The following is a 17648-nucleotide window of genomic DNA, read 5'->3' on the forward strand; positions in this document are numbered from 1 at the left end:
AATTTGCATAAAAGAACCTAGGAATTACTTCAGTACTCCATCTTGCAAAATGTAATTTGATTTATGAGATGAATATTGTAGACATGAAGCATCAGTGTCTGTTTATAACTATTTCAGAGACATGAAGTTAGTTTAACCCTACCTGCCTTCCTCACACCTCATATTCCACATAAACTATTATTTCTCTCCCTCACAATATGGAGCCTATGTGTTGGACAAAATTTTCACTTTGATAATCAACGCAAAGTCATACATATGGTGTCAGAAAGCATTTGTTGCTAATAGCTAGTCTTAAGGTTTTATATGGAAAGTAAATTCTGATGGTTTCTTGCCTTGCTTGAGCTTACAAGTGGAGTATATATTTTATAGATCTTTTTGTGTATTTATATTTTTACAGATGAAGAAAGTGTGTGTGTATGTACACACATGCCTACAAGTATTTTGAAACAGTTTTGCTTTATTAATGCTGTTGCACTAGCAACACAGATATTTTAACTTCAATTATGTAAGTAGTGTAAATGACCAATGTTTAAAAGAAATGCTTATCAAGAGTAAGATGTTTACTTTTCATTCTGAAACAGAACATTGCTTAGGGAAGGGGCTTCATGAAATCTTCCTAACATCTTGCCCCATTTATTGAGTAAATACCCTAGATATGTAGAAGGTGTGCTGCTTATCTTAGTTGTGCTAGTAAGACTCTCTTTGAGGCTGATGCTTCTTCATCAAACTAGATTTTCACCTGTCCAGTTCCTTCTCAAAAGAATCTCCTTTGGTGAAGTTGTTGTCTCTGCTCTGTTGCTAAAACATTCCTTTTGTGCACCAAAAGCCCACAAAGGCTTCGGCAATATTCACATTTTTTTTTTTTCTCAATACTAGCAACATTCGGCAGTACTACATGGTTTTTGTTTGTGTTTTTTTCATTTGTTTGTTTGTTTTCCTCAAAACTAAAAAAAAAAAACAAACCAAAACTGATTTAGGAGTTACAGGGACAACGTGTAAAGTAGCTTCAGTATGAAGGGCAGTATGTGGAGCACTTAGGATACCCTTTTTTGGCCAACTTTTCATATGGTAAACTTGTTACAGGATGATACAAGATGTTTATTACACTGTTGCTAGCCAATTCCTCATTTGAAATATAAGTGGGACTTCATTATAGTAGACCTGGTGTTGGACTTCTGTATAGGTGGAATTTTTTAGCCATGTAATTTTTTTCTATCTGTCTCTAAATCTCTTTTACAGTTTATTTAGGTTACCATATTCATTGGAGACATTAGAAAAAATGAAGCTGTTGTTTCTGCTAATCCAGATCCTTGAAGTTGTTTAATACTACTATTTATGAGATACCTGAATGCCTGAGGAATGAGATTCTTCATCAAACACATTTTTTCAATAGTTTGCTATAGCTTCAGGTCTGAATAAAACATGTCTCCTGCAGAACTTTCAGTTTTGAATTGTTTACCTGCACAAACTTTGATATGATTTTTGTATTAATAGAATAACTCCAGTAGAGATATGGTCTAAAATGTTCCTGATAATGGGAGCTGCAGTATTTTAGACCAAGTCCTTTGTTTGTATTAAGATAATACTTGCAAAAATTCTGAAAGTTCAAGTGAGTAAGAATGTCCTTGCCCGTCATGGTGAAATCTGGGCCCTGCTGTTTCCTCTGTTTAATGTCTGAGTTTTCTCTGAGCAATTCCAAGAGTCTTCTTCCTGAGTGCTGTACACAGTGTTTTCAAAGGCCACTCGTGGCTAACTGAGCAGCTGCATGACAGAAGCCATCTGCAGTACAACAATGGACAGTTGTTGTTTAAAAGTTCCCTTTCTGGCAGTAACCAGTGGGAAGTGGTTAGAATATATAGTTGTTTCTTCTGTTGCTCTATTTAATCTGTCTAGTTGGAAATGCTAAGGTACTTAGCATTAAGTCTCACACATAATGTTATAGGAAGTGGTAGAGCAAAGTTCAGATTTTATTGCCATCCTGCCCTTTTACCAGTTTTTCACCAAACACAGCAAAACTACTGTGGGGTGCAGCCCTACGGTCTGCATCGGATTCAATCTTGAAATGTTGTAACTTGAGTCTATAGGTTGTATTCAATGGGTTAAATTCTAACGACCTTCTGAGTACTGATTTACAGTTCTAGAAAGAAGAAGAACCAACCTCAATAAGTGTGTGCTGATTGTCATAAAAGGGTATATTCTCGTGCACAAGATATATCTGATGGTTGTTTACCTCTGCATGCACAAATGTACTCTTTCTCTTGGCCAAGTCTGACATAGATATGACATATATTAAATGGATTGGGATATTTTTTGCAATTCTAACAGTCTGTGCTTCTCTTCTACTGTTGTACCTTCAAAGAGTACAAACAGAAGGTGAAACTAGGTTTCCATGTTGTAGCCACAGTCCATGCTCGTTTTTCAGCTCTTCCTTAACTTGTCTCCTCCTCTACGTGGCAATTCATTGCAGGTGCATCACTGCAGGGGATATAGTACTGCAATAAAAGGGTATCTATTTGCAAAATTATCTCCTGGAAATTGAAATTAGCCTAGTTGTTAATGTTGCAAGTTGACCATGCAGAAACCAAAATCAGAGACTTAGGGGTTTCAAATCTGTAGTAATGTTTTTTTTCTTTTTGTTGTTTTTTTTTGTTTGTTTTGTTTTGTTGTTGTTTTTGTTTTTTGTTTTTGTTTTTAATTTTCAAATAGTCGCCTCCCAAAATGATGAAGTTGTCCTGGCCACCGTAGAGTTCACCACACAAGTCTAATAAAAATACTTGATGTTTAATTCAAACTTTTCAAACTTCTTTTTCAGCATGCTTTAAGCTGACAAAAATGCCAACTAGGATGAAGAGATATAAATTATGGCAAAATGGGAAAAAACTATAAAAATTGATCAAAAGGGATTTTTTAGGCATCACAAATGTAGAAACAGTTGAAACCCTCTATTTATGAATTATTGTAACAGTGCATTCAGTAGTCTGTCGTCCTCTTCCACCAGGCCCAGACTAGCTTAGGTGGCCATTCACCACATTAGCTTGGCTGTCAGTGTACCAACTGTATTTGGCTCTCCGCAGCATCTGTAGGGTGATGGATAGGAAGACAGCACCATTGTTTCCCATTTCTCTATGCTCATGTACTGTCTGTGTTCTTATGGCTGGAGAAGGTAAAGAAACAGAGTATTCTGCGCTACAAAACTAATTCCCTTCATTAAAAGTAATGACAGTGCTTTTATAACCTGGAAGTGTTATATTCCCAAATAACTGTATGCTCAGTCAAGTTTCTGCTATGGCTACATCCCTACCCATTTCCACACTAGTAAAAACAACAAGGGGTTTTTTGACACAAGCTCACACTTGAGCAGCAACAAAAAACAACAACACAAGGGTGTTGTTTTTTCCTAGGTTTTTCCTAGTGGCAGCTATTGTTTATTGTATGAGCCACGGTGCCTTGGAAACCCAATCTGAAGTCATGCCCTGTTGTTCCAGACACCCTACAGACTAATAGTAAGAATAAAAAACCCAGGTCCTTACCACCTCTGACAACTTGCAGTCTAATTTTAAGACTGAATGCAATGAGTAGATAAAAGAGAAAAATAGGTTTGAGAAGGCATGAGTATAAAGCAGGTCCACAGCAGACGTCTCAGAACATTGTTTTTCTATTTTATTTATTTGCTAAATTTATTTGCTAAACACCATTTGGACGTTCTTGCTTCCTCAAATTTACATTTAGAGTGTGGTTGTGATGCACATCTGTTTTAAAGTTTTTATCTACTACCCCACATGTGATACATGGTGTGGCACTTTTAGAAAATTTTCTGCTATTTAATATGCGTGATGATAAGGCTTAATTTTTTTTTTGGCATTGATATGAGATTGAATATTCTTGCATTAAATAGAGGGTTAAAACAGTCAGGAAATTCTGTAGGTATATATTAGTTGTGTATTAATTAAAGAGGCTGGCTTACCTTCTTTCTGTCTTGAATGGGCATTTCAGATACTTAAATTCATATTTCATAAGATAGAATTATAATATTGACTATAAGTAGTTGTGATTGTGAACATATAAAGGAAGGGAAAACTAGAATCTAATTTTTAGTTTTAATCTATTTTGTATAATTGTGAAGAAATATTTTCCTTGCATTCAGTGGTGCTCATCTCTTTATCTATTGTTCATACCTCTAATATGCTCTAACTTTGAGAAAATGCAAGTTCTTGAAATTAAAGGATGATATTCATAATGTAAATGAGGGTATGCTATGCCGGGAGACAAAATAAAGACCTTGACTTGTACTCTTTTTTACACTTAAAATGTGTTCTGACTATTTTGTAGATCTTTGCAGCAGCATAGTGTGATGGTGGTTGGATGTTGAAAAAGTAGATTCAGGTAGGGATTCTGATCAAATTCACCTAGTAAACTCTACAAAAGTTGGAGAGTTTGGGGGACAGGTAATTTGCTGCATTTAATGAGCTCTTGAGAATCTAGGTGATGTACTCTATTCAGGTTATTTTGAGAGCTATCTAGTTGTGTATCCTAATGTATTCTCTTCAATTGGGTTATTCAGTACTCAAAAATTAGTCCTAATTTTAATTATTTCCCAGTCTGCTAGTTACCTATCCAAAAACTCTTCCATAGTAGGGTTAAGGTCCAAGATGAGTAGAGTATTTTAGATTGGTGCTTGAAGTGTTTGTATGGGTCATATTTCTTATGAAACTTCAAGCTGAAAATTCCTTGTTTTAACAATTCCTCCTCTCCCAACAAAATAATAAAAAAAAGAGTGGATCTCATGTTTTGGTTAACAAATTTACAGAATCAGAATCACAGAATCACTTAGGTAGGAAAAGACCTCTGAGATCATGAAATCCAACCCATGACCTAACACCACCATATCAATTAGACCATGGCTCTGAGTGCCACATCCAGTCTTTTCTTAAACACCTCCAGGGCAGTCACTCCACAACCTCCTTGGGCAGCCCATTCCAATGTTGCATCACACTTTTTGTGAAGAAATTCTTCCTAATGTCCAACCTAAACCTCCCCTAGTGCAGCTTAAGACTCCTCTTGTCCTGTCACTGGTTTCTTGGGAGAAGAGATTGATCCCAACCTGGTTACACCCACCTTTAACAGAGTTGTAGAGAATTATAAGGTCCCCCTGAGCCTCCTTTTCTGCAGGTTAAGCAACCCCAGATCCCTCAGACACTTTGCATAAGACTTGTGCTCCAGGCCCTTCATCAGATTCATTGTCCTTCTTTGGACATGTATTTTCCATTGCCACTTAATTATGTGCCTTATGTTATTTGTACAATGTGTTTACACCCTGTGACAAACCTGGATGAAAATCTTGGCTGCAGAGTGATGTCCAGGATCAAATGCTCTTGCTTAGATACACCTCTGTCACTGCTTCAATAACAATGCACCAAATCGGAGTAAAGAAAATTATTTTATGGATGAAGGCTTTTTGCTCTCTAACACCTGGATGTTTTAACTTTTCATTTGCACAAACTCACTTTACACTTCTGTCTTTCCTTTAACTAGTGAAAGTCAGATATATCTCCTCTTCATGTCAAGTGTGAGGGTACTGTAAACCCTTTCTCCCTCTGAGATTTAAGTGCAATTGTATCCTACCAGTTCTTCCCCCCCTTACGCATTGCTGGGAGTAGATAATTCCTACTCTGCTTAGGTCTGATTTTAGGATGTATTTCTTTTAAATACAATGACAAATTGGAAAGGACTTTGTTACATTCTTTCCCTAAGCTTTTTGTGTACAAATGAACTTTCGTTCATATCCCTTATTCAAGGATATAAAAACTAATAAAGAGATTAACGAGGCACCTATACAAGTTTGCTAGTAGTTTTTCTAGGGGCAGGTTTTTAGATTATGAGATTTGGGTATTGGAGTTTCTTCAGTGAGAGTATGCAGCACATTTTTCTGGTTATGCTGGTTCTTGATTTTTCAATAGGAATCAGATGTGTTGTTCAAGCTGTCTTTTCACTGGTCTTCAGTGTGATAAAATATTAAGTGTGTCAGATCTTGAACAAGAATAATATCTTGGATAAAGGAAGGAAATTGTCTAATCAGTCAACTGTCTGGCTTGAGGAAAAGGGCTTGGGAGATCTGAGTTGTGAAGGGAGTTCTTTACAAGGTTGGGGAGCGACAGACACCAATTCCTTGGCTTTAAAACATGTTAATTCTACTGATGAACTCTTCAGGCCTATGCAGAATAGTATTTTGGGATCTGGCACTCAGAATGGAAAGCTAAATTTTTACTTTAAACCCTACATGTTTTGCCTTCAAAAATGTTACTTAATTGGATTAATCAATACGTATGGAGCAGGGAGAAACTCTTAGACAGGAAATTCTTAAGATGGAAACAATTTGAATCAATGTTTTAGAAGAAATATTCACAATGCCTAAAATTAAAAATAGCCTGAGGGGAGGAATAGGAGGATTTATATCTAAAAATGCCCCAAGGGAACTTCTCTTGTGAAATTCCCCCCCAAAATAAATATTTTTCTGATCAGCTTTGGATAGAGACAACTCATTACTCCATTGGGTATAAGCAAGAATCAGTCACTGTATGAAACACAGACTAGATGCATTCCCTTTGTACTTTACACCATCAAAGTGCCTTTTATGCACATTCCCCACATGAAAATTTGTCTTCAAAATCCTCCTGGAAACAAAATCAATACAATAATATTTTTTTATAATGAGTAAAAAAATGTGCAAGAAGAGGAAGGACATTTTTATATCTGCTAATGAGAGGCTGTGCACAGATTGGTGGGCTAGCACTGCCTCTGGTGTGGGCTGAAATGCAGAGTGATATCAGTTCACTTGCTCAGCTTAGAACTACTTGTTGGCAAAAAACTTCTGATAAACCAATAAATATGTGCAGCCTCTGAATGCAACCAGTTTCATGTGAGCTAGCTCACCTGTTTTGCCAGGATATTGTAGCTCCAAGTATTACCTTCCCAAAATCTGGACCTCCTCTAAATGACTTGCCTAAATGCCAAAGTTACAGAAGTAGAATTGAAAATGTATGCTCCTGGCTGTTAGTTTATCTATTGCATAGCCCATCTTTCCTTCTGCACTATGAAAAAACATTAGAATTACATTGTTTTCTAGAAGTGAAAAATACAGGAGAAAAGGATCATCTAATACCAAGTTAGACACTTTTATATTAATTGTTTCTGCTCCTAATTCTAGAGTAGTCTGTAGGCAAGGATTTAGATAATTTTTGTTTCTGGATTTTAGGCCTTATTCTGTTTCCCTGTACCTCATATTAACCTATATATATTGGACAGTAGCATCAGTCTTGTCTATAATACAAAGGAGAGTCTGGATGAATTGGGAAGTACAAGTTAATTGTGAACATAATTGCACTTCTGGTGGATAATTGCAATTGTAAGTCAAGCAAGACAGTTTCTAACACTTGGGTCAGGTTTTTAATTCTGTGATCTAAATTATTAACGAGGATATTTTCATAAGCTTTCTGCATAAAAATTGACTTCATAACAGAGAGGTCAGCTGGTCTTGTCTTCTAGCCTTTATCATTTTCAGTGATAATCAGAAGCTGTTTTCCCATAAATGTACACTGTTTTTATGCATCCTGACATACATACCAGATGTAGGTGGTGAATTACTTAGAAGATTTACGAAGCAAAAATTAATACTGTAGGTTCTAGTTGAAAGAGTGATTTAATACCTTGGGAATCTTGAAAGCCATATTGAGTCTATTATGGAAAGCCCAATGCAGGCTACTATTCACAGTGTGGCTGCCATCAGATGAAGTGGTACGATGCATAAAGAAAACAAGTTGACCAGTACAGGCATATATAATAATAACATATAAATCAGGAATGTTTCCACATCTGATAGGCAGCTGCATTGAACACATTATATCTTGAGACAAGCAGCAAGGTTGATTAGGAGTATAAAGATTTTTATAAGAGGAGAGTGAAAGGATGGGATTATTTATGCAGAAAATGGATTGAAAACTTCTATAACCTGTCTTCTAAAGAAAGATTTAAGAGCCCATCCAGTATCATCAAATGGAAAAAATTCAAAACAAGTATACAGGAATTTTGTTTTGTACCTGAGACACAAAGAAATGACAAAATTCAAGGTTGCAAAGATGGAAATTTAAGATAATTCAGAAAGCTATTTGGCACCCTTTCCAATTCGAATTTTAAACAATAAACATATGAGGTTTTAGAAAGGATAAATCACTTTAAAGTGCCTCAGTTAAATAGTCAAACATATACTTCCACTTATAATGGTTTATTACATCTTCTTGTGGTGTGTCTTGGCTCATTGGCATTATGAATATTGAGTAAGAGTCAGGATATTGCACAAAATAGACAATTATTTATATTCAGGGTGACAGTTTCCATTCCTTTGGCAATCTGAATTAAGTTGTTATAATTTATCTCTGCTCTGTTTGTCAAGAAAAAAAGAATGGTTGACAGCTCTGATTTCCCTTTCTGTCCCCAGAAAGTAGATGTCATTGTTGCCTTTTAGAGATTCAAAGGGTCAAATATATTGAAGACTCTTTCATTCACATATCATGTTAATGATGTCTGGGACTACAGAAAATATCAAATTCTGTGCTTATATTCTGGCATTTCGCTACTTAGATGAATGAGAGATGGAACACTTTACAATTTCAGAGATGTTGAGCTGGAAGCACTTACTGGGTGTGTTTTAGTCTAAAAACACTCTTACCTTGAAAATTTTTCTGCCTCTGACTGTCTCAATTTCTGTGTTGTACCAACTATTGGGAGTCTTATAACTTATCTTATGATATTATCTTACCATGATAATATGAAGAACTTAATACATTCTTAAGAAGTTTCCTTCAAAAAAAAATTTTCTTAACAAGAGTGTCTCCTCCTCTTACTTCAATTTACAGAACAAAAAATTCCAAGCCTAAAATGTAACCCTTCTTGATCAGAGCACTTGAAAGTTGAATCAGAATCTGAATTCAGAAGGTACTTTTTCTCTCCACAGGTTCAAAACCTTCAATTCCATTTGTGTTAACTGTCAAATTATCAAGCTATGGCTGATTAGAATGTCTTAAAGAGAGAATTTCTGCTCAATGGGATTTTCTGGGGAAAAAGGATATAAAATTCTGTTGCGGAGTTAAAGTAACAAATACTGGAGTTTCCCCCCTTGCCCTCCCCCCAAAATAACCCCCAAATTAATTAATTATAGTCTGTTAAAATCAGAGAATATTAATGTTGAGAATGCAGGTCAAGCAGGTCAAGAGCAAGTTACTTAGTGCCATGTCCAGGCCAGTCTTGAGCTTTGATTGTTTTCTTCACAGTGAAATTTCTTTTTCTGATTTATGATATCAGAATTTTCCAAGTAGCAGCTGGTGCCGGTTGTAGCTTGTCCTTACCCTGAGCAGAGATTTTGCTCCCTTATATCACTATGGTTCTTAGATGCTGCCAGAGAGTTGCTCCTGCTGCCAGGAGTTTCTCCTTGTCCCCAGTGCCTTACAGAAAAATAATTCCAAACAGGGTGGATCCCCTCCAGGTGCAGGTATGCACACATGTCTGTGTTAACAGGTACTGTTAGCCAGTGTTTTGCTCATCTTTGACCCCAGGGGACATCCCAGCTAATCACCTGCTCCTCAGTTGGATCAGTATCCCTGTTCCCAGCCTACAGGGTGGTACCTGTCAGTCCAGCCAGTGGGCCTTGTCCTCCACAGCCCATACAACTGTGGGACATCATATCACAGGCTTTGTTAAATCAAAATAAACAGCACACTCTGCTCACTTCATTCACCAAACCAGTCCTGTATTCATGATGAGTCTCAAGTGACACAGCTCAAACGTATCAGGTTTATTCCCGGTCATTACTTGTTTTTCATATCCTGGGAGTAATTTTCTGGAGAATTTGACATGTGACCTTCCCAGGCACTGAGGGTGATTAACCTGTATTTACCTGTAGTAATGAGTGCAGAATTTTAGCTGTTTGTTCGATGACCATGGTCAGAGGTTTGGCTTATTATCTGATTAATTTTTCTCCCTCTTTGCCTCACTTCTTGGCTAAAAATACTGTTAGAACAATGCAAAGGGTCTGGGATTAAAATTCTGTTAACTCAGAAAAAAAACTGTTCTAAGGACAATTAATTTGAGGTTACTTGAGAACTTCCATGCACGTAACTGTTTAAACATGGAATGTGGAAATCCTGGTTAGAATCCTGTCAATAAGCAGAAGGGAAGGTAATAAAGAGGCAAACCAGAAGTGTTGATAAAATATAGCATGACTTTGATCACTGTAATAAACAGGCTATTCAGTCTTGCTACGGTACAAATACCCGTGGTGGTAAATCTGTCAGACGCTCTACTATGCTGTTATGAAGTAAGGAGGTTGAAGGACATTTAACTGGGGAAGGCCACAGGCAAGAGGGTTTGATAAGAGCCTGCACACACCTAGAAGGCATTAGGGGCTAAAATGGAGGAAGAGTGATTGGTGTGATTCACAAGTGTCTGACAGAGAATGATCAAATAAAATTAAGGGAGGGTCTATCGGGAAAGTGATTGAATAAGCTGTGGACACGCTCCCATGTGAATCTGAAGGACAGCCCATGAGCTCTGAAAACTGAATTGACGAACAAATATGACAATTTTATCAGTCCCATATGAGCAGGGAAATGAAGGGAATGCTTTTATGAGAATCCATGTGCTTATCAACTGTGATGCTCTGAAGAGGATCCATTGAAATTTCTGTGGAAAAGTTGCCGTTGATTCCAGTCAAGGTAGATCAAGACATTAGTGTGAATACAGGCCATGTTTGTCAGAGTAATTTGTCCAGGGTCAAAGGTGACAATGCACAAGGAATGTTCGAACCAGTGCAGGATCACAGGGAGTACCTAGGGAAAATAGTGTTCAGTAAACCATTACCTGTGCATGGGAACCTATAGAGATGTGTTAACTGAATATCTGTTTTCCATCATAGGAAGAGTTAATTAGTTAATTGCTTATGCTTGGAAGTGATGTGGTATGGGGTTGCACTATTCCATTCAGGAGAGCATGCTAGGCTTGTGTAGTTTGATTTTATTAGAACTAAAACACTGTCACGTTCTACATTTGACAGCATAACGTGAAAGTTCAGTTTGGTTTTCCTTGTTTGTCAAGGGGTTGTTTTCTTTGTCTCACTTAGGTATTTCACTTGCGGGAGCCTCGAGTGTGCGTGGAGCCCACCTTGTTCTCACACAGATTGTTGCCCTTGTGATGAAGAGGTTTCACCACACAAGGCGAGACTGGAGAGGAAGCCTGTCAAATGTTCTGCTGCCCGTCCTCTTTGTTGCACTGGCAATGGCTTTGTTTAGTGTGAAGCCACTGGCTATCGATTATCCTTCTCTCCAGCTGACACCAAGACTTTATGGCAATGCAGAATCCTTCTTTAGGTAAAGGGCTCATCCATCATCATCAACATCTAGGGCTCTGGGACCTTTACCCTTGAGTTCTCTTATTGTAAAGACTTTCTTGTATTCTAGAAAGAATGATAGGTTACTTTTTACAATAGTTATGTGGTGGGTTTTTTAGATCTTTAGTACACTTGTATAGATTATTATAAGTGAAAGATAAAATTAGAAAAGCTTTTTGTGAAGGATTTTCTGGAGGAAAGGGCAAAGACTTTGGAGAAGATTGAACTCAAATCAATACCAGCCATGACCATTTATATGTAAATGAACAAGCGTATTTAAACAAGCCTTTGCATGCTTCATTTTAAAAAAATTGCTTAGGTCTGAAGTTATTTTCTTGAAACAATCCTTGGGTTTGAAAATACCACACAGTATTTACAAAGCCTGCTGCTCTTCTTACTCAACCTAATTTCTATATGTTCAGCTTCGAAACCAACTAGATTATTTGTTTATTTATTTATATTTAATGTGCAATATCAATAGAATCAATCAATATAGAGTGCTAATCACATATATAGGTGCAAATATACAGATGAAGATAGCAAGATGCTGTTTGAATTTATAGATATGATATAAATTTATTTTATAAGCATAAAAACACTTTAGCAATGCCAATAGTTAGAAATGCATGACTATAAGGAGAAGGATGCCCATGGGTAGATGTTGAGATTTGTTTAGCCATAATTGTAATGAACTTTCTTTACATGTTCACATAGAGTATTTTGAAATGAGATTATTGTGGTATGTTTCCTATGCATGGATTTTATAGTCCTTTAATTTCTTGGAAAATACATAGGACCTTGAGACTGAAGGCTAATAGAGCCAGCCATATTAACAAGTTTTATTTCTTTTCTTTTTTTACTTTTCTTTCCCCTTCACTCCTTATACCCCTATGGTCCTCTTTGAACAGCACTGAAGATGATAACCTAGGAAAACTTTCTCAGGTTCTACTGGGATATTTCTCTGATTGGGACCACAGATGCATGCATTCACAACATGGGTAATTGTAACTAATGTAACTATTTCCTTAATTTAAATATCGAATATTTCTTTTTTTTTTTTCTTTCTGTGTAATGGATTATCTTAGCCTTTTTTTGGCAGCATGGAGTTAGTGACAAATCATTTCTGATAAAGGAGCTGGCATTGAGGTGAAGAACAAAGTAGGCTTTACTGTTAAAGGTCTGATCCATACATCTTAAAAGTCAGTGGCACTTTTCTGATTAATTTCAGGATGATTTTGATCAAGCCTGGAGTCCATATGAAGGATGAATAGACAGTAAAGAAAATATTTGTTAGGAAGCATTCTAGATTTCCAAATTCAGGAATGAAGTGGTGACAATGCTTTAATAATTGCTGCAAATATGAGACACGAAGCTCATTTGACACCTATATAAATATTTTTAATAAATCAACTTTGATAAAAGTGAGTAAAATTTGTATCACTCCTGACACAGCTGCTGCTGTGATCAAATGCTAAGAAGGTGTTAGCATGCCAGGTCTCATTACTCTCTGTATTTCTTCTCTTAAGTGACATATTCCTCTCATTTCCTAGTTATAATTTTTATTACATTTATTCCTATTAGAAAAAATAATTCATGCTGGCAGACAGAATCTATGTCACCTCAGGATTCATGCAGATGTGTGTCTGAACAAGAGGTATGTAATTTTTTTGTTTACTTACATATGTAAAAACTGTATGTGTGTATATTGCTTCTAATTCCTTGGCTGCTGTTTTTGAAGGGCTGGTGAAAGTCATGAGGAAATAAATCCTCACAGGTCTGACTTTGTTATGATTGGAGGTTTACTTCTCTTTCACCTAATGAAATTGTACACAATTTTCTTGTTTATATATATATGAACATATATGTGCACTAGAAATGGCTATAGATTGATCTGAAATAACAGGATCAGAGACAGCTGAACTATTTTCAGCAAATGTAACTTACTTTAAATATGTTATAGGACTCTGATTAAGTAAAACCTCCATGTAAAACAAGGTTAAAACATAACACTTCCATAACATCTGGAAGACTACCTACTTTCAGAGGGAAGGGTGGGTGAACCTAGCTTGTAGAACCTACCAGGGAATTTACACATGAATGAGATTTAATTGTTAGAGTTTGCTTTGGTTTGGATTTTGGATTTCAAAATACAACAGGCTTCAAGAAATGAAGGATTTTGAAAAACATAATGAATTTCTGACCTTCTTAACAAATTATTTTTCCTGCTGACTTGCTCTAAGTTGAGTAATAAACAAAAATATGAAGCTGTGTCTGCAGTGACAAATGTATTTCCCCAAAAAGGAATATCCTACAAAAAAAGTTTCTTTTATTTACAAGAAACTTTATAAGAATAAGAGTTGCATATGAAATATAGCAATGTGGTTTTGGGAAAAATTGAAGGAGGAAACTTATTTTTTACTTTTCTGGATGAGGAAGAAGTTTGCCTCTAATACTCAAGAGACTTAAATACAAACGGGAACTTTCACAGTGGGAGGTCTGTTAATCATGAAAACTGAAAGTCACTTGACAGTGGAGGCAGAACTTTCTGTGAGCTATGTAAGAGCAGTGTTTGAGAGTGAATTTTTATTTTTTTTGTAGATTTGAGATGTCAAGCATTAAAATTTTTCAGTTGATTGGCATACAGTACTTTGTAAAACTTCTGAGATAATTGAGTATAATATCTGTCACCTTTTCTTTGGTTGTGAGAATGTCCCACTGAATCATTAGAAGACATCTTCCTTTATTCTTCTCTTCAGCTCATCAATGAAATTTTTAGAAGCTTATAACATTAATTAGAATTATGCTTTCATCTCATATTTATCTGGTGCCTATTTTGTGTTTCTTCTCAGGAAAAACAAATAAAAAGCAGTCTTGCCTTTTTCAATGCTGTAAACATTCCTAAGCTTATAAACAAGTTTTGATGTTTTCAAAACAAGCTGACTGACAGGGCTGCAAGAGAAATCAAAGGGATTTCTAATGTGTAGGTGGCACAATCATTTGAGTTGCCTTATAAACATAAAAATATTCATAATTTATTGAAAATATGTTAAAGCTGGGAAAGGCAAATAGAGTTAAAAAGAAATGCTATAAAATCTACATCAAAATCCAAAAATAAGGCTAAATGTAGTGCCACTGCTTTTAAAAAGTGCTTTACTTACTTTATGTGTACTTTTTTTTCAGATGTGCCCAGCTTTCAATACCTCTGCTCCCTATGTGAAGAATAAGAAAGGACATATTTTGTATAATCTTTCAGGGTTTCCTGTGGAAGAGTATTTAGTGAGGTCTTCCAACAAAACAAGGTAACCTTAGAATGTCTAGCTTTTGTTTATCCTTTGTGTATAAACCCTACAGTCCTTCCTGATCCAAAGCATAGACATTTGTCACTGAGAATATAGAGGGTCATTGTCTTTATCTGGTGATTGTTATCAAGATGTAGAGTTAGGCTGCAATTCAAGGTAACACGAAACACCCTCAATGGTCACATCTCAGAACTTCCTCCAGCAGCTGCATGATGATCACCTCTAGGCATACTCTGGAGTTTCTTCCAGGTAGTGAGTTATTTCAGCATCTCAGAGATGCATATCTAAACCAGGTGAACAAAATAATTTCCATTCCTCAGAGACTCAATCAAACAGAGGTGGACATGCTCCAATTAATATTTTCTTTGAAGTAAAAAGGGCTGGTGTGCCCCTGGCAATACTTCATATTCTGTGATATCTGCAACAGAGGTTATCTTCTGTATTTTGAAGTTTATTTATATGCCTTTACAACTCAACCACTGCTGATAATGTAAGTGGAAATACTAGACCATGTATGATTTTATTGAGGTGAAGAAAGTGTTAGCCATTTAGATATTAAAAGAAGGTGCATCTGATTTGATATAAATAGAGGTAAGCATCTTTGGATGAAAGATTTGAGCTAATATATGAATGATGTAGGCAGAAATAAAGCTGTTTAAGATGCTTCTCACTTGCTCACAACCCTTCCTGCTGCTCAAAGATTTCAGCTTTCAGAAAGAAAAAATTCTTATCTAAGGGAATACCTTTGCTAGAAAAAAACCAATAATATTCACCTGATTAAAAACTGCATTGTCCCTCTTTTTAAAAAGGAAGGCATTTGTGAGGGGTGAAGTTTTACTTTCAGTTGAAAAATAAAGCATTACTGCAGGTATCTCAACTTTACCCTTGCAAGAAAACTGCAGAGCTTAAGGCAGATAACTTTTTGTTACTTTAATTTCTACTATCAGATATGGTGGTTGGTCTTTTGGAGGGATGAAAACATTTGAACTTCAAGATAAAAAATTGAATAACACCAAATCTCTGCCTCTGGCTAAGGTAAGAGTTGCAAGTATGTTTGCACATCTGTATGTATGTATTGATTACCTTTTCACGCTTCCAAAATCATAGCACTTAGCAAATAAAAAATCATTTCATGAAATCCTTGCACTTGAATAATTGGGAAAAAATCCTTTGTCTTTTATCATCTAACTCTGTTCATAATCCTTGAAATAATCTCCTGTGTTTGATAAACTGTTTTAAATGAGTCAAATGATATACTTTTTTTTTCTCCCAGTGAACTCATTTTAAAATCTAAGTTTAAAACTTGCTTTTACATAGTCAGCCAAATAATATTTTTTTTTGTATTCTGCAAAAAGCCAATGTCAGAATTGGCCAAAGTGCATTGAACACCACAGTAATGGGTTGCTGTTGATGCTTTTCATGCCTACAAGGGATACTTTTCTTTGCTTCATTTCTCTTACCACCCTCCCCCTAAGAGTAAAGACATCTTCCAGGAGCAGCTCCTTCTGCATAACAAACATACTATTCTTTTCTCAAAAGAACCTTTCTAAAATGTTCCAAGGGAAATAAAATCTCCTGCATTGGTAAGTGCCTGTTAGCCTCCAGGTCTCATCCCAAGTTTTCACAATATGGAGATACTGTACCTCTCATGGCCACTGCATACCAAAAGGCCCTAAGGAAAAACCCATTATTTCAATTGTGCTTAGAATAATCCTTCTTTGATTTTTGGGATTCATTCAAATGTAGATGCATTACAAGTAGAAGAGGAGCAGCCTTGGAGAAGTATTGATGCATATCAGTGAGAAGTCTCTGTCTTTGAATTTGAGGCAAACAAGATTTGTTAAGAGGAAGCTGTACATTTTCCAGATTCTAGATTAGGATATGAAAGAAAGATGTTTCTGCCTTTAAATATTTTAATGTAAATATAGATTTTATTTGGGCTTTAAAAAAGAAAACAAGGAACAGCATAAGTAAGCTCCATACCAAAATCCATTTTGAGACAAAGTGTAAGGAAAAAATACAGATTTTCTCAGTCCAATGTAATTTCATGCTTAGTTTTGCAAAATAACTTCCTGTTTCTAATGTTTGTTCCATATAATTTTTTAGAAAAATTCCTATTTTATATACCAATCTGAGCATATACAGATTTTCATTTTGGTAATTTGTAATCTCTCTTTTATACCCAGATATTTTATAGGTTTGAACTCCAGTTCCATCATTCCTTCATGAGAAACCTGAAAGTTTTCAGCAATATTTTTTTTCTGACTTCCAATTTTTCCTGTGTATCTTTAATCATTTTAGATTCTTGTTTTGACATGCTTGCACAGTGGTTCTTTTTTTTTTAGTGTGTTTGGTATAGAGCACCACCTGCCATCAGGACAGGGATAAATTATAGTTTTATTCTTAGTGAATAAACTTCATATTTCAGACCCAAAGCAAATAGTGGAGTAAATTTATAAAGGGCACTGTGTTATCTAAAGCATCTCCTGGAAATGTCTTTCAAGGGATGCAATGTCAAGTTATTGCATTAACCTTTCAGTAACTAATGACCAGATTTTTACTTTGACCTTTCAGGTCTGTTCATGAGACAGTGAATGTACCATTTACATAGCCTGATATGAAAGAAAATGAGGAATTTGCATTTGAAGAGAATTACTGTATGATTCACTTCATTTTAGAAAATTTCTGAATCTTTATACATTCTTTTCCAGTGCTTGAAAAGCCAACAATTTTTCTTGTTCAAATTAAAAATATTTATTTAGTAACCATTTTACTGTACCTAATCATACTGTGCTGTATATATTACATATATGGTATATTGCATGCACATGAAGTATATATGCATATAAGAGAGAGAATATATCTGTGGCATGACAAATAGGGCTGATTAGAAACATTGTTTATTGGCATTCATT

The 17648-nt window shown here is 35.8% G+C and overlaps 1 protein-coding gene across 1 annotated transcript in view; it reads left to right on the forward strand.

Annotated features, from left to right (window-relative positions):
* Positions 1-17648, forward strand: part of ABCA13 (ATP binding cassette subfamily A member 13) — a 170353-nt gene that overhangs the window by 88318 nt on the left and 64387 nt on the right. The window contains exons 36-40 of the mRNA XM_066545835.1: positions 11168-11414; positions 12343-12432; positions 13016-13088; positions 14615-14733; positions 15681-15768. Coding sequence (XP_066401932.1) covers positions 11168-11414; positions 12343-12432; positions 13016-13088; positions 14615-14733; positions 15681-15768 — 617 coding nt within the window. The remainder of the gene's footprint in view (positions 1-11167; positions 11415-12342; positions 12433-13015; positions 13089-14614; positions 14734-15680; positions 15769-17648) is intronic.

This window comes from Molothrus aeneus, chromosome 1 (genome assembly GCF_037042795.1).
Source record: "Molothrus aeneus isolate 106 chromosome 1, BPBGC_Maene_1.0, whole genome shotgun sequence".
Lineage (NCBI taxonomy): Eukaryota > Metazoa > Chordata > Aves > Passeriformes > Icteridae > Molothrus > Molothrus aeneus.